The following is a 20302-nucleotide window of genomic DNA, read 5'->3' on the forward strand; positions in this document are numbered from 1 at the left end:
ACAGCTGTGATTTAAGGGTATTTTCTGCAGCCCACAGCATGTACATGAAGCTAAACAGAGCAAAATGTCATTGTAGAAGTCACTGGTGCATCAGATGATAGAGCACATGGTAATAACTAGGTTGTGGATTTGACATAGTGTGCAGCGAACGCCATCAGGGAGGGAACCATATATTAGCGTGGTGAAAGAGAGGTTTCCTGGTAGAAGGGGTCTTGTAATTATCCAATAGAATATTCAGCAGCTCGTGACAGTGAAGCGTCTATTTTGGCAACCTTGAAATGCCCTCTTCCTCTTCAGACACCTCTTGTTTTGGATATTTTGGATGTCTTAGTGTTAAATAGGGCTGAGTTTTATGCAGATGAAATGACGTAACGCGAGCTGGTGGTATTTTTTGTAGAAGGCTCACCCTAATCTTAACAAAAACAAAACAAAGTAATTAACCTTGTATATTTGGTTTTCAGTTAAGATAAGATAAGATATTCCTTTATTGTCCCACATGGGGAAATTTCATTGGTGCAACGCAGGTAGATACAGAGGTAGATACAGAAGAACAGATCACTTATAGGAAGTCTGAAAAACTTTATTATTGTTTGCCAGAAATAAGTTCTTAGTAATCATATTACTGGTAGTTATAGTGGGCCTATGAAATGCCATTGGAAAAAAAGCTTAAGGGTAACAAGTAAAATTGATGTTTTATATCTTCTTGAGTTATACATTTCATCTCAAACATTTGAATTATACATTCGGGCTGAAGTTTTTGGATCTGCTTCAGTCTCCCATGTCGCCCAAATATGTGAGTCACACAGACACATTTAATACTTAAATCTCAGAATCAAAAATAAACTGAATTCACTAGGTGGAAAGAGCACAGCTGCCTCTGGGACTGAACTATTGTGATTTGTATCACTTTCTTCAGCTCTGTATTGACATAGATACTATGAGAGTTATAACTCTCAGTGACAGTTACTTTTTAAAGCCTAACATTTAAACCATATTGACACCACTGTTTTTCTAATCCCTCTATTTACTGGCTGCTATTTGTTTGGGATGAGTGAAGCTTTAAAAAAAACAATAAACACACTTTGTTTGTGCATTTCCCCGATTGGATGAATCTCAATTGAATCCTTGCGCACATCCTTCCTAAATTGCATCAAGGTGTTGCTCTCCAATTCGTGGTCAAAATGAAATGACTCAAATCTAATTTCTATTGTTGGCAGATGGAGAGTGGGCAATATTTTCTGAAGCACAACTGTAATATAGTGTTGTGTTTATTGCAGAGCATGGCAAGGACCAGTACATGGAGGAGTCTGAGGCCACAACATGTGAGACCAGAGCAGACGAGACACTACTGCTGCACAAACCATCGCTCATACGAGCAAAAATAGAGGCTCGAGCAGATTCACTAAAGGTATGGAAATAAAATAACCAAAGACAATTATTGCATCTAATTTGAATGGTATGAACTTCTTTTTAAACAAAATAATACAAACTTTCAATAGGACATTTATGAATAGCTATTTTATAAAAAAAAAATTGTAGTTCTGTAGAAAAAATGCTCTCCATCTCAGACCACCCAGAAGGCAGTGTTGATCTTCTGAAACCAGCGAGATCCCACAGATCTGTGCCTTTCCAAAGCCTCTCCACCCTCCAGGTGTGTCTTAAAATAATGATCCACGTGGCCTGCCACTTACAATACCCGTACTTATGAGTAGAAGTAGTTGGGTGGAGAAATGAGAACAATTGCTTATGATTGAACTTCAGAAAGGCATCTCAAAAATAGATACAAGTTCTAACACCGCCACTTCTGAAAGACATTGCATATAGTAAGCTGTATTTTGAGAAATGTGGATCCTAACCCCATACAAGCCAATTGTATGAACTTTATAAATCTTCAAGTATAGCTTTTCATCATAACCAGATGAAAAAGTGTATATTTTTATAGCTAACACCTGCTTCTCTGTGAATGTCAAAAGATGTTTCACACCATTGAAGTTCAAACAGGCTATTATTAGTATTAGATTATTCATTCAATTTCATTTTAAAATTTGTTTTTGTTTGTTTAGTGTGGTAAACTTTCATAGTTTAAGCTTTTATTTAATCATTTATCTCTGAAAAAAATTAAGATGTGCCTCTTTTGCAGCAAGGAAGAGTGTCGACCGATTCATCTGGGTTGTATTTCCGAGATGGCAAAAAAATAATAGATTACATCCTGGTTTACAAAAAATCCAGTCCTCAAGTGGAGAAACGATGCACATTTGAGAAAAACCTACGTGCGGAGGGTTTAATGTTGGAGAAAGAGGTAAGAAGAGATCCTTTGTGATCTCTCAAAAGACAATCTAACCTTTATGCCTCTCCAAAGCCAAGATAAATGGATAATAATGGAAGGGCATCAGGATAAAAACCTAAAAAATAATAATAAAGAAATAAAACTAATTCCTGAAATGCAGACATTTAGTTGTTGTGTGTCTTACTTTTATCCATACATTGTTTCAGCCTTCATTGACAAATAATGACATCATGGTTGTGAAGATACATGTTCCATGGGATGCACTTTGCAAATACGGTGAACAACTGAACATACGGATGCCTTTTAGGTAAAAATAGCCAATTTTAATAGTTGTTTTATTATTTGATTATAGCTTTAACTTGTACTTTGTCCTTTAGGAAAAAGTGCTACTTCACAGACTGGAAGAGTAAAAAGTTGGGCAGGTAAGGCAGATGGAGATTTGGTGGGACTGTTTAACTTGGGGCAGGGCATTGGGTTTGTTACTTACTATGCCGAGATTGTAGTTATCAGTGGACGCACTGGAGTATAATCCTTGAGGCAGCGTTAGCTCGTATCTCCCTATCCCAGTTTATTAATTAGCCCAGAATAATGTCACCTGGAGCTGCTTCATGTAAATCTACTGTCAACACAAGCCTAGATTAGCTTTTAAATTAGAAGCAGTCCGTTTTATACCAAAAACAATGTCATTAGGATGAAATCCACTCACCCTCATCTCATTCTAACTGTACAACACTATTTTATTCAAAAATATGTTTTCATATTTCAGCAATGCAGCATGATTTGCATACTATTTTTAGAAAAGCATGCTTTGATGCCAGCTTTCTCCTCTTTATTGAGCGATAACTGGAAAACAAATGACAATGAATAAACATCAAATAACAATGAAAGTTTCCTGTACCAAACACACTTTGTCTTCAAGTTTATAGTTTAAGTTTGTCAACAACACATACAGTAATAACAACTCATTATGACTGATCTATATCACTGTTACTAGGAACATAGGCCCTAATTATAAGCATAATTGCACCAAGTGCTGGCTCTTAACCTATTTATAATGTTTTCCTGGTAATTTATCTAGTTTGAAATTAATCCCACTAGACAACTTCCACAAAATGCCTGGAGAATCTAATGGTTTCTATATTACAATCCAGTTAATGTTGAGTAATTATATGTTGCCAGAATATCTTTATGGAGGAGAGGTGTTGCAAAGTGATGCTAGAGGTTTAATAAAGATGTATATTCCACAAAAAGCTCCCAATAGCTGCAATAAAATGTGTTGTGTTTATGGTTTTGTGAATAACTGCACAAAAACTTTTAAACCAAAAAAAGATAAAAAATAACTAATTCATGTTGTGCAGCTACAATAGACACTGTGAAATGCACTAGGTTGACTTTTGTAACAACACAGTTTCCTATACATGGATCAGATGCAAGTGGCATCTATTTCAACCATTAGATTGCACTACAAATACATGTCAAATAAATTGTCCCGCCCTAGATTGTAAGAGGAAGTGTCTGATCCAGACTATTGAGATCCAGGTTGGAGCATCACCTGTGTCTAATTCAGGACCACATTTGGAAGTGCCCTACTTTCAGTGTGACTTCATATGTAAAGGGGGTACATGTGTTGTGAGCGATGCCTATCTGGGTCATATGCAGTGCAGTTACACATTATACCCATGAGATTTGAAATGTTATCACAAAGATTAAACCATGTCAATTGTCACCTTTTTAACATTGTACAAATAACATTAAAACACATTTTTTAACACAAGGCAAGATTTGTTGGAGAATGTTCTTTCATTCCTCATTTGCGCAGATCGTCGTGATCTCAGCGCACGCCTACACACTGATGAGACAAGAACTACTTATCCACCTTGAGAATGAAGACAACTAAAGCTGTTTAGTGTGAAGAATGATATCTTACCACTTCCATTGTCCTTGTCTAAAACTGTTCGAGTGGCAAATAGGCTTTATATGTTTACTAATGGTGTGTCACGAGCCCATGTCGGCCCAAAGCTGAATAAATGGTTCCTGTCCTGCTAATAGTTACACATCCTGCACTGCACCTGTTCCCTGTGCTACAAAACTCATAAAACTGGCTGTAGCATTGAGATTTTACCCATTTGTTTTCATTCAATCCATATCCGTGCTGCCACCCCACAAATTCATCAGCAGCTGTAGAGACGCGCTCTATAATGTCTAATATATCTTTCAGCGAGGAGCCAAGAAGGGTATTCACACAAGCTTTAGTGCAAAATCAATGCTCGCCGTCAGACTCACGAGCGCAAAATAGAAAAATTATCATCTTTTTGAAGGGATTCAGCCAGTTCTTTTTTGGTGTCATTTTGGATCTGTGGGTTCCAGACTGGGGAATTGATCGAAAATGACTCTGTGTTAATCCGTGTTGTGTCTGCGCAGCTGGTTCCATCTGAGGTGTCGGCAGATAAAAGGCTGGCTGCCCCGAAATCCCATGAAACTGGACAAAGAGGCGCTGCCCGATCTGGAGGAGACAGACTGCTACACCGCGCCCTTCAGCAGAGCACGCATGCACCAGTAAGGACACCATACTGAATTATATAGATCCTAAACTGCATAAAGGGGGCATCTTATGTTAGAATAGGCTTTTTATGAGCTTTTAACCATGTGTTTTTTGGTGTTCCCTCATCATTAGCATCCTGTAACTCAAAGTTGTATTTCAATTGGTTGTATGCATGTTTGAGTTGAGTTTGTTTTCACCTACTCCCTATCTCCTCCCACTGCTCTGTAATTACTTGTGATTATTCCAAAAATTCAGAACCCATACCCATAGTAATATATGTAGGGTTAAAAATGTATTGTATTTTTTTATCAATATAAACACATGGACTGCTGCATTGATTGAATGCTATTAGTAAGAGGCAGGACTTCTCAATTCTGCCATTTTGAGCAAGAAGTCGATGGACTTGTTTCTGTTATTTAGTCGTTTTAGGTCAATATTGCTGTTTACAATGAAGAGTAAAATGATCAATGTATGAATACATTGTTGTGGTCGAGTTTAGCCTTAGGCCAGTTCTTCAGTAAGCTTGGGCCAAATGATTCTCAGATACATGTGCTTTTCTCTCTTTCAGTGCATGCATACTTTTTCCCCCTCCTATTAAAAGCCGTTCACATACTACATGCCTTTTTCTATTCTGCCCATAGGAATTAGCAGTAGGCCGGTGTAACATTGATTTGTATATTGATGGTACTATAAATTAGGTTGTAGTAGAATAGTTTAGACACCCTTCCACAGCCCTAAGCAGCCAATTTTATCAAGTTGGTCAAAAGCCACATCCTTCAATCATGTTTAGCATTTAACTTTAATGGTAGACTATGTGTTTTTCAACTGATTGGGACTGGTTATTTGTGTGATGCTGGAACAGAACGGCGATCGGAAGAGAAAACTCCCGACGGTATTGTAAATCTAGCTCCAAGTTAAATCACATTTGGCTGCAGCAGTCAAGGCATATATTAAAATGAAATATGGCTAGGCTTTGTTTTTCCTTTCCTGATTCATGTGACGGTATTTTTCATTCACATGACGGTAACAGCGGCCCCCACCTTCCTCCTCGCCTTCTCAGAGCTCATCCGCACCTCAGCCTTCCTCCCAGTTACTCCTTCCTTCTGCTCGTCGCACCTCCTCTTCATCCAGTCATCGCCCAAACTTCCACATTTAAAACTCTAATCAGATGGCACGTCTGCTTGCCAGTTTGTGCCGTGCCCCATCTCCTACCTCCATACTCTCCTCTGCCTAACCATCACCAGTGTCCAGGCCCTTCCACTAAATGACTTCTGCCGGGGCTTGAGTGCCAAATATTTACACGTTCATTAAAATTCTTCTGATATTTATGCCTGGGTCTCTCCAGTGTGAAATTAAGTTTACACTTCCAGAGCCACGTGTATTATATATATTTTTGGGTAACACTTCATCATGACTACACTATGTAAACCCCTAATTTAGCTTAACGAAAGACTTGTATCATAATGAACAAAATTATTTAGGCTTAGTAACTACTTAATTAAGAGACTTGGATTAGGAGGATTACAGTTATGGTATTACGTAGTTACTCAACCGGAATCATTAATAAACAATTTGTTAATTGTGATATAAGTCTTTCTTGCTCAATTAAGGTGTAAATAGTGTAGTTATGATGAAACTGTACCGACTTTTTCAGTACAAATGAAAGTAGAGTTTTAGGTATTCAGATCTAGTGTTTCTGTCGAGGCGGCAGCTCAGTGGAGCGCTTGTGCTCTGACACAAAGATCAGCAGTTTAAATCCTGCTCCCAGCATAAAAAATACAGTTTGTAAAGCGGTCAGATCCACTGACCCGCAGGTTGGCGGTGCAATTCCATCTCCCGCAGAGTTGTGCTTTGAAGGTAGAAAGTAAATTGTAAGTTATGAGGATGGATATTATTGGCGATGTGCTCATCAAATGGACTGTAGTCCTGTAAATCAAGAACTGGGATAATCTGAACATGTATAGAGAACGGATAGTTAATATATTTGATATGCGACAACTTTAAAAAACACCAGGGAGGCACCACAGGAGGAAAAGGAAAGAAATGGGAGATTTATGGATGTAGTTAAAAACAAAGGGTGCAGTGGAAAGAGCAAGCTTATAGGAAACTAAGGGGCACATTTTCAGAGCAAGATATATATTTAATTTATCATGGACATTATCCTTTATTTACCATGTCTGCATACATTATAATATCATAATGATCAAAATGGAAATTATACATAAAATATTGACACAAACTGCAGATGACACTGAATTAAATCATGTAATCCAATTTGTTAAGGAATCATTTCACTTTCACATTCATCAGAGCTTTTCATCCTGAGTGTTTGATAGCGTCTGTATGACACTCATATGCACGGACTTGACAGAATGGTATTGATGTATTGTTGTTGAATGTAAAGCAGCTGAACAACTGTGTTTGTGTTCTGTGCCTTCCAGCTTCACCATCAACAACAGAGAGACCTTTTTTTCCAACTCCACTCGAAGCAGAATAGTTCATCATGTCCTGCAGCGCACAAAATATGAGGACAGCAAATCAAAGATAGGTATGACACTGCTTATCTCTGCAGCAACACATTGATATTTTCCCGACGTGAAGATCAGACATGACATTATGTTCTTCACCGAATGAAAATGCATGCTTTATATTTATAGCAGCACAAGAAGCATTGCCTTCATGGATCATCAGTTTACTTCTGTTACTTTCTTGGGCCACTGCAGACATTGCACACTTGCAGTCACACTCGCTGCAGGTTTTTATGCACCTTGTTGTACAGCTTTTGGTCTTTCACGAGCTTTTATAATTGAACAGGACATTTTCCCACACACATAATGCAATGCCACGACAAGGAGATTATCTGTCATTCACTTCTTCACCTGCCATTGGTCATAATATACTACCTGATTGAGTTACGAGGAAAATACATTGAAATATTGACAATATTGACCCTTTTCAAGATATTATATGTAGAATTTTTAGTATATCAACTTTTAAGAACTAACTACAAAAAGAGTCGATAAACAATAAAATACATTTCAAACAGGGAATAAACGTCTGCATGCTTGTATTTAATTTTACAGTCCATTCACTTTTGTGGGATACTTGAACCTCATCTACGACAGTCAAAGACATACTTCTAGTACATTTTTACCAACACAAAGTCTCCACGGAGAGCGCTGCGCGGAGTGAGCACAACATCAATAAACACAAAGCATAAAAATGTAAGTAATGTAAGTGTGAAAAAGTTGATTGAAAACAAATTAAAATCAATAAAGAACAGAGTATCACACAGTTCTTATGCCGTGTTTAATGCCAGTGAGTAAAATTGTGTTTTTTAACTTAAAAACAGCAACTTATGTAGAGATGAAGTCTGAGGGCACATTTGAGCCCATTTAGCTTGATCTGATTCTTGTTATCAGGATAGTAAAAAAACCTTAGATTTAGTTAATTTGTTCAGCGCGATGTAGTTTTTTCCTGAGGGCTTTACCTTCAAAAACATGCTCACTCTGTTCTTTCTTTCTCTTCTCTAACCGACATGACACTGACTGCAAAATAAATTTCTGCCTTGATGCACTGAAAGGAGTGGACATTAATATTTGAAGACTGCTGACCACTTTACTTCCAAACAAAGATCCGCTCAGAGGCACAAGTGGAAAATCTTTTAGCAGAGCGTATCAACACAGTCGACAATGCTCTATTGTTGTCAGTCATTACTTTGTTATACTATCAACCCCTGAAGAGAAAACTGGTGGAAACAATTCTCTTTTCGACATTGACACCGTTCTCAATCTGGAAATGAATCCCAGTTTGCACATGTGTAAACAGCAATTTATACTGCCAGACATTTCCTATTAATGTGTCGCTGTGTATTTTTTATTTTGACCTTTTTGTTTTAATTGCATATTTGGCATTTCTATAGCTCCTTTGTCCACCCCACTAAAATTACGACCAGAACTGACTTTACAATATTGCTTTTTTTGCGGTTAAGGCCATAAAGTCATAAAGATCATGTTTTACTCTACTGCAGGTATAAACCGGCTCCTGGGCAACAGCACGTACGAAGCTGCATTTCCTCCCCATGAGGTAAGTGCATCTATATTGTTGGACATCATTCAGAATAAACACTTTTTAATGGTTTGATTTCTTGTGATGAAAGGGTGGATATAAAAGCAGACATCCCATTAAAACGCATGGAGCACAGAATCACAGGCACTTGCTGTATGAACGCTGGGCCCGGTGGGGACTGTGGTACAAATACCAGCCTCTGGACCTCATCAGGTAAATAATATTGAAATACAAACCATTTCTTGTAATCAAAAAAAGAAAGGGGCCTATCTGACTCAAAAGAATCCTCAGTGTATGTATTTTGGGGTTAGTGTTTTGTAGTTTTTATGTGAATTCATAAATTAAAATAATTGAGAAAGGTGCTTTGGTTAGGAAATCATAAAAAGGGTTCTGCAGAATTGTTTTTTAATTAGATCAAATGTTTACAGAGCTAAGGATCCAACTTAATTATTTGTTTGTCTTGTGTAAAGCACTTTGAATTGCCTTGTGTACGAATTGTGCGCTACAAATTAACTTACCTTGTCTTGCCTTATGTAATGTATCACTGGTGTGTGTTTTCCCAATGTTTATAGTTTGATTTATGTATTTACATTTCATTTTCTGAATTCAATTAAATTATATATTTTTTTAAATATATGTTTTAAAATTAATTTAACAAAAAAATGTGATCAACAGTGTTAATGAAAACTGCAGTACCACTTAAGCTACCCTAAACAAAATGACAATACTATTATTCTTAAAATATTTTATCCTGAAAGTATCGCTATCACCCTCCATTGTGGAAATGTGTTTTTGCTCTTGTCAGCTGATGGATGAGATTGACACTGCTCTTGTGTCTGTGTTTTATGTAAAGTGGCCGAGTCAGGAAGCAATTATCTTAGCTCAGCACTGTAACTGGAAACAGCCTGGAAAATACTTCAGTGCCCCTCAAACCACACACTGTTTTCACTGTATGATTCATAAAACAAGAGGCAACTCTGGGGTTGGTCGGCTCAACATGGACAGTATTATTTTAGCTTTGGTTGGATTCACAACATGCTGCCCGTAGCCACGTTTCTGACACACTCAGATGATAATAATCTAATAGTGGAGACGGCTAATGCTGGGAATTGGGCAATTTGGGCACACTTCAGTGTAACTATGTCCAGTACTGGGCAAAAGTGGTAGGTTTTTCACTGAAAGTACATTTTCAAACCTCACTGTTGCATCCAAAGCATAACGGAAAAGTTGATAAAACTCTACTGTTGTCAACACATTGCGCCCGAGCTTTGTTCTCCTTGTATCTCCTTCTCTGCTATAACACACTGTATACTTTGGGGAGTTGAGCCTGGTGTATTATTTCCCAGTGCGATGTTTCATTCATGTTCTTATATAATCGTTTTGCTCAAGGGCACCTTGACGGCCGTTTAGTGATGGCAGCATCAATTAATTTCTCACCACAGCGTCTCTCACACTGACCTTTTATATCCACAACAGCCGAATTCATTAACCCTCCAAGGCTAGTAACCTGTATGCTACCACGGCGCAGTGGAGCAGATGCATCTGAACAGGTATACGTGAACTCTGACCTCTGTTTTGTTGCCCTCCCAGGAGGTATTTTGGAGAGAAGATTGGTCTATACTTTGCCTGGCTCGGCTGGTACACAGGCATGTTGATTCCGGCTGCTTTAGTTGGGCTTTTTGTCTTCCTCTACGGCCTCTTCACTATGGACTCCAGCCAAGTCAGGTCAGTTTGAACCATGATACACTGTTACAAAAATTATACTTAATTACATTTTGTTTTACATACATTTGATACTTGTTATTTGTCTCTACAGCAAAGAGATTTGTGAAGCCAATACAACCATCATGTGTCCCATGTGTGATGATAACTGCGAGCCGTGGACTTTGAGTGACAGCTGTGTGTACGCAAAGGTCAGTGCAGTTTTCACAACATTTCACCATTTTCACATCTCACCTTTTCATGGTGTTATGCATTGGTATAACACTATATATGTAGTTTGTATGATTGTAGATTATTGTGCCTTGTTATAATTAATCATATCTACTTATCATCGCCAGGTTACCCATTTATTTGACAATGGAGGGACTGTGTTTTTTGCTATCTTCATGGCGATTTGGGGTAAGTAGTTGTTGAATCTTCTTTATTATACTATACTTGAAACTAATCCCATCTATTTTATCTGTACTTGCACTTCAAACCTCACTCAGCTCTTACTAGTATCTCAAATGTTCTTATATTATAGTTCCAAATTGAATTGAGTGTTTCCCATTAGATTTCATCTTCTTTCTCACTATGTGCCAATTCAATAAGTATGATAATTTCACCAACTGTGGGGCCTTATCACTCAAACTGTCAGTGCTTTGTTACTTGCAGTGTGGCTATGCGAAAGTTCCAGCAGCTTGTTTTATTATAACATAGATCTAAGATGCAGGTGTTCATTTGTCGACCCAGTGCTAAATAAAAGGCTGTCGGCAACCAACAAGAACACTGTGTCTGCGCTCAATACTAAATGCAGGTCAAGCTTTGCCAATTTGAAAGAGTTCCATACAGCGTCTCAGACATGCACTGGACTTTAGTGGGAGGAATTTTCTGGCAATTGTAGACCAGAGCAGAGAAGATGATACAAGACAGTGGAGGGCACTTGAGGTTGTGCTTGTTATGGAGATTTACAAAAAGACAATTCCAAGGGGAAAAGCTGCAACATATAAACAAAAATGGGTTGATCATTATATTAAGATTTAACAAAAAATCTTGCCTAGTTTTCAATAGTTTGATCATTTTGGTGAAGTTTATAATTGTATTTCCTTCTTGGGGCAAAAACTAGGATGTATATCCTTATATATAATGATCCTTTATATTCATGATAAATATTTACCCTCGAAAACTTGCCAAACGCACTAAACTGCAACAATCTGATTTATTGCTTTAGTGCTAGAAACAACTGTTGGTTAATTAGCAATTGTTTGCTGTTGGATGTATTTTATGGCCTTGCACTAAATGTTTAATAAATGAGTAATTTATTGTAAGGACAAGGCTTAATTAAATACTAGTGTTCTAATCTACTTAGTGCTTGGTTTATGTATCACTTGTGCTTTTACTTATTTGCATAATGGCACCTGACAACTGATCTCGATCGAAACCTGTCATCAGCAGTGTACCTCTGCTTCCAATTAATTTAACAACAACACAAGACATATGATATATGCATGACAGTGAAAACCACATTCATATCTGTGACGTGAAATATGTAAACGCATCCATCCTACAATACAGTTGTTCCAGTGTCATGTATCCGTACTGAACCTTTACTCGTGGAAGGAAAATACAAACCTCATTACAGTAGAGAAGTACAGAACAAAGAGAAGCAGTGCCTCCAGTCTGAAGTCGGCCAACAATAAGCCGCACTTTTGAAGTCGCAGAGCATAAAATGGATCTTGGCGGACGGAGAATTTGCGGGGAACATTGTACTAGTAAAACCCATTTTCTCTGTGCCTCTTTCTCCACACAGTCCATCACAAAGAGCCCAATAAACTAGTGGCTGCAATCAAATAGCTACTTCACTTCCTTAGCACAATGTCAACTTGTACTATAATGACACCTCTTCTACCGTCTGTGCTTGAGTGGCTCTTATGTGTTATATATTACATCAAAAGTGGTCAATAGCGAGATTGATCAATACTGTTATGACCTTTGCAGCCACAGTATTCCTGGAGTTCTGGAAGAGGAGGAGAGCGGAGCTTACTTATGATTGGGATCTCATTGATTGGGAGGAAGAAGAGGTGCGTCAGTAATATCTACAGATAGATCAGTTGCTATTTCATTAGCTCTGCAAGTGACTGTGGTGAATACAGTCCTGACAAGTTCCACAATAGTTCATTCAGACATGTGCTGTGAATGTGTGCGTTGTGCAATCAGGAGGAGCTGCGGCCTCAGTTCGAAGCCAAATATTCCCGAGTGGAGAGAGTGAACCCCATATCTGGAAAACCCGAGCCTTTCCAGCCTCTCCCAGATAAAGTCAGCCGTCTGATGCTCTCGGTGTCGGGGATATTCTTCATGGTAAATGCACTGATCTTTCTAATCTTCCCTTTATTTTTATGATTTATGTGCTGAGGTGGATCACAGGTGCTTTGTATGCTGCTTTTAGAACAAGAGCAAGATGCAACACTGGCAGCATAACAACTCCCCCTACTGGACAAATTGTGCAATTTTACACATAGCTTTAATTGTATATTTAAATGTGTATGTACACATTTTATACACATTTTAGATGTGTTCCCAGATGCAAGGAAAACATCTTCAAATCAAATATTGCATTTACCGATTACAATAATTATTTATTCTCAATTACAAAAATATTGGACATGATGGCCAATTGGTTGACATTTTAATTTGGTGTTTTGATTCTCAAGACGATTATCCAAACAGATGTGATTATTCAGCAGAATGAGCCTCACATGAGTCACTTATGGTCGCTACACCTGCACCAATCATGAGTCAGTGCTTGTTCAACTTCTGCAGCTCCGTCAGTGAATTTGAGAGGTTCTGAGCTTTCACATGAGGCATGGTCTGTCTGTTTACTGAGAAGGAGAACATTGTCCTCAAAATGATGATTAAGGGACTGGCAACAGAGGGTCAGGTGTGATTGTAGCTCTTTTCTAAACCAGTGAACACAGGTCACATATCTTACATTTAATATATAGAGGCACAATATATATATATATATATATATATATATATATATATATATATATAGATTATGAATTATCCTTGCATTTTAATAATAGCAATTGGGAGCCATATAAGAACCAGAATATTCATTTACAGAGCGCTTTATTTTTTTTTATCTTTTGTGTCAAACAGTTAAGTTTTGAAATATTACTTCACCCTACAATGTATTTAGGGAGGAAGCTCATAGTTATGAAACAATCCATGCAAGGAATGTTATTTATCATTTTACTGTCTAGCTAACTCTAACAAAGTTTATTGACTTTGATTTAGAGTAATGTTAATATGTCTTTCTAACATCTGGTTTATTTTAGTGTCTGGCCTTGTCTTTATATTTGTTTAAAGTCTAAAAAATGTATCCATGTTTTTCTGCAGATCACCCTGGTTTTAGCTGCTGTGTTTGCTGTGGTGGTTTTTCGGCTCATTGCAATGAAGACATTCGCTTCCTTCAACTGGCATTTTGTGAAGAAGAACTGGCAGTTTGCCACTTCTGGCACCGGCGTCTGCATCAACTTTATGTTCATCATGTCTCTCAATGTGGTGCGTTTCCATGTCAGTGCCGACGTCTGGCCCAAAAGATGAATGCAGCTTTTATTAATTACTGTTAAATTAAAAAGTGCACAGAAAGGGACTTCATACTTAAAATTAGGATAACAGTTTTAATGTTAAAATCCATACTTGAAACCATTTATTATAAACCATTCAAGCCCATGATTGTTTCAGACAAATGTATTAGGAGCTAAAATAGATTTTACACTAGAAGTGATCAATGGAAGACAGTTAAATAAAGCCAGAAACGGCTTGTATAATTTTTTTAATAGTTTTTACAAAGGACTGCTCATTTCTCTTGTTTCTTGTCATTCAAATTCGTTGCCATGTTTGTCTTCAGGTCTATGAAAAGGTGTCATATCTGCTGACTAATTTAGGTGAGTGTATTCAACATGCTGCATATTCTTACACTTTGATTATGCCTTGCTTCCAGATGGTCAGCTCATGTTTAATTCTCCTTCTCCTTCAGAGCACCCGCGTACCGAATCTGAATGGGAAAACAGCTTTGCTCTGAAGATGTTTTTGTTTCAGTTTGTAAATTTGAACAGTTCAACCTTTTACATCGCCTTCTTTCTGGGAAGGTGGGCTACTATCTGTCTTAAACTATGATTTATATTGCTGTTTACATAAGGTTTAATGAGGCAATTGTGATGTTTTATATAACATCCTCCCCTGTTGTGACTTCTGCCAGAATTCCTTCTGCTTTCTGCTATTGCTGGACAAGAAATTCTAACTTAAAAAACAACATAAACCAAGACAAAGTTATGTTGTATTGTTGTTATTAGGATTTTTGATAAAAATGATCATGTACGAATGATGCAGTCATTTACAGAATGTGGGTATTTACAAGCAATAAGCAACAATATGTGATGGACATAATCATCATAGTTAATGTAATCTTTTTCCACTCAGAGTTAATTAGTTTTCTCTGATTGAATCAGTTCTCCCAATTGTTTCAGGTTTGCTGGCAGGCCTGGAAAATACAATAAACTCTTTAATCGATGGCGGCTGGAGGAGGTGAGTGCAATTAGCCATCACAATACACTCCGGTTATCTATCCCTGACTGGTTTGACAGTCCTTTTCTCCTAATGGAGACATTGAGCTATATCTGGTCCAAAGATATTACTCGTAGGACCCATTAATCTTCTTCATAATTACCAGAATTCACTATTTTAATGATCAAAACCAGAGTGGGATGTGGCACGTCACTGGGTTTACCCACAGATTAGCATTATGAAGCATGAAATATGGATTTTACAGTCAATTATTCCTATTTGTTTATTCCAGTGTCACCCCAGTGGCTGTTTGATTGATTTATGCCTGCAAATGGGAGTCATAATGTTTTTCAAGCAAATCTGGAACAACTTTATGGAGCTTGGTTATCCGTAAGTAATTGTAATATGACATGCTTCTTTATTTTTAGCATGTTAGGGAGACTATTATAACCATAAGGGTTAAAATTCAGTGGCATTTTGTTCAAGCTTTTGTTATTTTCTTATACCTTTTGTCTCTTAAACTCATTATCATATGAAAGAGACTTCAAATCTCTTTGTGGGGGCTTAGCAATGGGTTTTTGCAGAGTTTGCAAGATTGTCAGAAATAATTGCTCAGCGCTGTCAGCCACTCGTTACTTTCAGTTTACTTACAGATTGCTGCAGAACTGGTGGTCTCGTAGGAAGATGAAGAAAGGAGGTGGCGGAGGGCAAAGCGTAGATAACAAGGCCCAACTTCCACAGTGGGATAAAGACTGGAATCTTCAGCCCATGAACACACATGGACTGGTGGACGAATACCTAGAGATGGGTCGGTAATTCTACTGTATTTGTTTTAATGCCTCTCTCTTTTTACTACACTGAACATTTTCAAGTAGGAATCAGTTTTGGAAACCACTGGGTCCTTTTTTTTACATCTCTTATTTACTAGCTTAACATCCTATATCATTGTTAGTAGTTTAAGATAAGATAAGATAAGATAAGATAAGATAAGATATTCCTTTATTGTCCACACATGGGGAAATTTCATTGATACAACGCAGGTAGATACAGAGGAAAAGGACAGATAACAGAATATAGGAAGTTTAAAAAACACTCTTAATAGAAGAACTCTTATAAACAAAAACTCCTATAGACAAAACCTCCCATTTCCCAACAAGGGATGGAGGGGGAAAATTAGGATGTCCGCCGGGATAACGTGACGATCTCCGGGTAAGACGATGGTTTCCCCCTCAGTTTCATGAGTTCCTCCTTTGTAGAAACGCGCACCAGCGGCGGTGGCCGGGGGGCGCGATGGGGCCGGGGCGGCTAGCTCGGAGCTAGCGCACATCGCAACGACACGACAAAAAACACTCAATAATCCAGCCGAATAAAGTCGAAAGAAGTTGAATTAAAGCGATTCCAGCGCGTGTCCCGATCGTACAACTAAAGTAGAAAAAATATTTACAAAATACAAAAGATAAAGCACAATAAGTGGGAAAAAAGTGGGAAAAAAGAGCGGAGCGTTGCACCGGGCTGCCAGCTGGACCGGCGCCTTTGTAATCCAAGTTTATAGTTTAGGTTTATAGCCCAAAACTAGGGATAGGTTTTCTTACAAGAGGGAAAGATTAGTTTATATTTTTTTCTTTGTGCAAAAATAAAATTTAAATATATGTTTAGAGATGGATAGACATATCAAGACGATATTTGCACTTTTCTGTGTATCAGCTGTCGGCCTAAGATATGTTAGTTTGGGCCAAAGAACCTGACTAAAGACATTGTGTTTTGTTTAAACTATTTAGTGCATCATTAACTTAGATATCGCTTCAGGAATGTGACTGCTCTTACAAGTTTATAGGTTGGGGAAACTATCAACATCTTCCCCCATATATCTGCACTGGCTGCTCTAGTTTCAAAGACAAATCCAAATGCTGTCTGTTTTTATTCATGCTTGAGCTAACACATTTGTGATTTTCTCCACAGTTCTGCAGTTTGGCTTCACCACTATCTTTGTCGCGGCTTTCCCCCTGGCTCCTCTCCTCGCTCTCCTTAACAACATCATAGAGATCCGACTTGATGCCTATAAGTTTGTCACACAGTGGAGGCGACCCATGCCAGCCCGGGCAACAGACATAGGTTAGTCCAATCTGCCAAGCACCCTCAGGCTGTCACAATACAAAACAATGTCTATTTTTACATCACTGTAACTGGCTACTCGAGTGTTTTCTGTCCTAGGGAGATTCATATGGTCCCATATCTCAAGGCCATATGCCGCTCCGCCCTCTGCTTGTTATGACAAACACATTGCTCTGTAAAATGGGTTCAAAAGCATCTTGTGGCATAGTTCCCTTTTATTGAGGCATTGTAATTGAGAATGCGAACCGTTTTAAAAAGCCTCAACAGTAATGAGGGCAATTTAGTGTCATTTAAACAGAAAAGCATTAAAGAAATAAGTTTTGTTTACCTCTTCACTGACTCAAGTTAAAGCATGACTTTGACAGCATTGATATTTACAGCATATTCTTTCACAAATTGATATTATTATGCTGTTTGGTTAATCATGAGTTGAAGTTTAATTGTCAGTCAAATGTGAAATGTCGGTCAAATTAATCACAAAAGTTCAGAAATATTACTATATATCCTTATTTTAAAGTTTACAACATAACCTTTTTCATGTATTATTATTAATCAGCTCTTTTTGTAGCATTTGTTTTACTATAAACAACATATTCGATATTAAAATGTTGCGTATATTCAAAACAACATTCACGATAGTATTCTAAATTTGGAAATATTCTACTAAATTTGGATATATTGCCCACCTCTACTTACAGTTATGATACTATGTACTTAAGGTATTTGGCATGGCATACTGGAGGGGATCGGTGTCCTGGCTGTCATCACCAATGCCTTTGTCATCGCTATCACCTCTGACTACATTCCACGCTTTGTCTACACCTTCAAATACGGCCCGTGTGCGGATAAGGCCAGTCACCACGACAATGAGTAAGTATTTTGAAATCGTGGCGCACAATTGGCATGAATCAGGCCTTGTTTTAACACGATTTGTCTTGTTGGTCGGCAGGTGTTTGCGAGGGTACATGAACAGCAGCCTGTCCGTGTTTGACATGGGGGAGACAAACAGCAGTCAGTTCAGATACTGCCGGTACCGGGACTACAGAGCCTCCCCCTGGAGCCCTGTCCCATATGAGTTCACTCTGCAGTTTTGGCACGTCCTGGCTGCGAGACTGGCCTTTATTATAGTCTTTGAGGTGAGATCTTAGCAACCATTTGTGTAGGGCTGGGTGATATGAAAACTATTGATTAAACCCTGGAATTAAGGATTTAATGAACATAAATGAAACAAAAAATAATCACATTTCCTGTCCTCTGCTCCAAACCACATGTTGACTCTGTGGACCTCTTGATCTATGATTATTAGACATCACTGGATGTCAATCTCTCAGTTTTTCGATGAATTACCCAGCCCTAAATATATGTACGGTATGTGTACAGTAACCAGTAGATTAGAAGTACTCCAAATCTGTCTAAGTATTATTCTAAAAGGTATAACAAAACTTTTTTACAACTTTTTTTGCTTTAGCTGTCAATATTATTATTATTATTAATTTTTATTCAGTGGCAATGCTCTATGTCTTTGAGTGATGTCACAAACCCCATAGAAATGTCTAATGTCTATTGTATGATTGTACTCAGCAAAACCACACAAAAAAACGAATTGTCCCTTATTGGATTTCATGCTGCTGTAAACCCACGTTACATCCCCTGTCCAATATATTGCTACTGATATTTCTGAGCAGCCTTGAAGCCAACGCATGCATAATTTATCTATTCTTCCCTCAGCATCTGGTGTTTGGGATCAAGTCTTTCATTGCGTACCTCATCCCGGACATGCCCAAGGACCTGTGCGACCGCATGAGGCGTGAGAAGTACCTGATGCAGGAGATGATGTACGAAGCCGAACTGGAGCACCTGCAGAAGGAGAGGAAGAAAAATGGGCGGCGCTTCCACCACGAGTGGCCTTAGTTTCCCCTGCGTCCCCCGTGTGTCCACTTACACATGCTGCACAGCTCTCAGCCCTCACTGTTCATAGCTTGGAGCGTACACCAAAGACAGCCACTGCTAACCAGCGTTAACCTTGCTCTGCTCCCTTCCTGCCATCTGCTCCATGTTACGTACTGGCACTGATCCTCCATTTCCTCCTCTGACCCTATGTTTAAGGACTCATTGTTTCACTGGGAACAAACTCCATGTGCAATTGTAATGTTTACTATGCAGATAAAGGGGGGCCCCTCCTGCACCGCGTGGCAGCTCCCTTGTAAGTTTGGCACAGCTTTCACGAGATATTCTCCTTTCTGCATCAAACCAGTCACTGTTAAACAGGTCATGGGCAGATTTATTGTGGTACTTAATGTTTCTTGTTACAAAAAGTGTTTTTAGTGGTGTTGCTACCAAATACAATATCAGTGACTTTGTATTGCCCTATAAGCATGCTGATTATTTGCAGCAATTTTATCTTTTTAAAAAAAGACTAGCAAAAGCAATGATCGTTCAGAGTTCTCAGCGACATCTCAAAGTGCATGGCAATATTGTTCTGTACTTTCTGACAGAGTCCGTGTCTCGATGGCTGGTGTTTGTATCAGATGTATGTAAACATGTGTGCTACCATCGAGCTTGAGTGTGTTGAGGAAATGTAAAACTAGTGCAATTTGATGTGCCTACAGTTGTGCACATCACCAATGTGTCACCGACATCACGTGTGCCTGTCTGTGCTGCACATGCTTTTCAAGTGCAAAAAGTCTCCTTTTCCCCCTCTTTCCCCTTCCAACAACAGACTCACTGAACTCACCTGTGAGGATTTGGTTTGGATCCGTGTCACCTTCTGCGGCCTCGGCTAACGACTTTGCTGTAACGTGACTCCCATCGTGAACAATGTATATGTTTGCATGCAGGAGCCACTCTTCCGTTCAGTCTGTTTCTCATTTAGCTCAGGGTTAGACCTGGAGCCCTGACACATACCTGTGGCTTGAATGTTCGGGCTGCTAAGAACATCCTCCAGCCTACTCATTTTATTAACATCAGCAGCCGCTTATATCATAGCTAGTATCATTGCCTTTTTGTATTTGGTTATGGAA

The 20302-nt window shown here is 38.5% G+C and overlaps 1 protein-coding gene across 1 annotated transcript in view; it reads left to right on the forward strand.

Moving 5' to 3' along the window:
- Positions 1 to 19661, forward strand: part of ano3 (anoctamin 3) — a 46226-nt gene extending 26565 nt beyond the window's left edge. Inside the window, exons 3-25 of the mRNA XM_072434581.1 lie at positions 1278 to 1408; positions 2141 to 2299; positions 2494 to 2594; positions 2665 to 2709; positions 4709 to 4843; positions 7271 to 7377; positions 8860 to 8915; positions 8989 to 9110; positions 10488 to 10622; positions 10714 to 10810; positions 10958 to 11018; positions 12597 to 12679; positions 12816 to 12956; positions 14001 to 14165; positions 14515 to 14551; positions 14644 to 14755; positions 15134 to 15191; positions 15463 to 15560; positions 15824 to 15978; positions 17130 to 17282; positions 18002 to 18152; positions 18232 to 18418; positions 19011 to 19661. Of these exons, the coding sequence (XP_072290682.1) occupies positions 1278 to 1408; positions 2141 to 2299; positions 2494 to 2594; positions 2665 to 2709; positions 4709 to 4843; positions 7271 to 7377; positions 8860 to 8915; positions 8989 to 9110; positions 10488 to 10622; positions 10714 to 10810; positions 10958 to 11018; positions 12597 to 12679; positions 12816 to 12956; positions 14001 to 14165; positions 14515 to 14551; positions 14644 to 14755; positions 15134 to 15191; positions 15463 to 15560; positions 15824 to 15978; positions 17130 to 17282; positions 18002 to 18152; positions 18232 to 18418; positions 19011 to 19193 (2672 nt within the window). The 3' untranslated portion in view covers positions 19194 to 19661. The remainder of the gene's footprint in view (positions 1 to 1277; positions 1409 to 2140; positions 2300 to 2493; positions 2595 to 2664; positions 2710 to 4708; positions 4844 to 7270; positions 7378 to 8859; positions 8916 to 8988; positions 9111 to 10487; positions 10623 to 10713; positions 10811 to 10957; positions 11019 to 12596; positions 12680 to 12815; positions 12957 to 14000; positions 14166 to 14514; positions 14552 to 14643; positions 14756 to 15133; positions 15192 to 15462; positions 15561 to 15823; positions 15979 to 17129; positions 17283 to 18001; positions 18153 to 18231; positions 18419 to 19010) is intronic.
- The last annotated feature ends 641 nt before the right edge of the window (positions 19662 to 20302 follow it).

Source organism: Eucyclogobius newberryi, unplaced genomic scaffold (assembly GCF_026437365.1).
Source record: "Eucyclogobius newberryi isolate DKJ021-1_F unplaced genomic scaffold, fEucNew1.0.hap1 SCAF_7, whole genome shotgun sequence".
Lineage (NCBI taxonomy): Eukaryota > Metazoa > Chordata > Actinopteri > Gobiiformes > Gobiidae > Eucyclogobius > Eucyclogobius newberryi.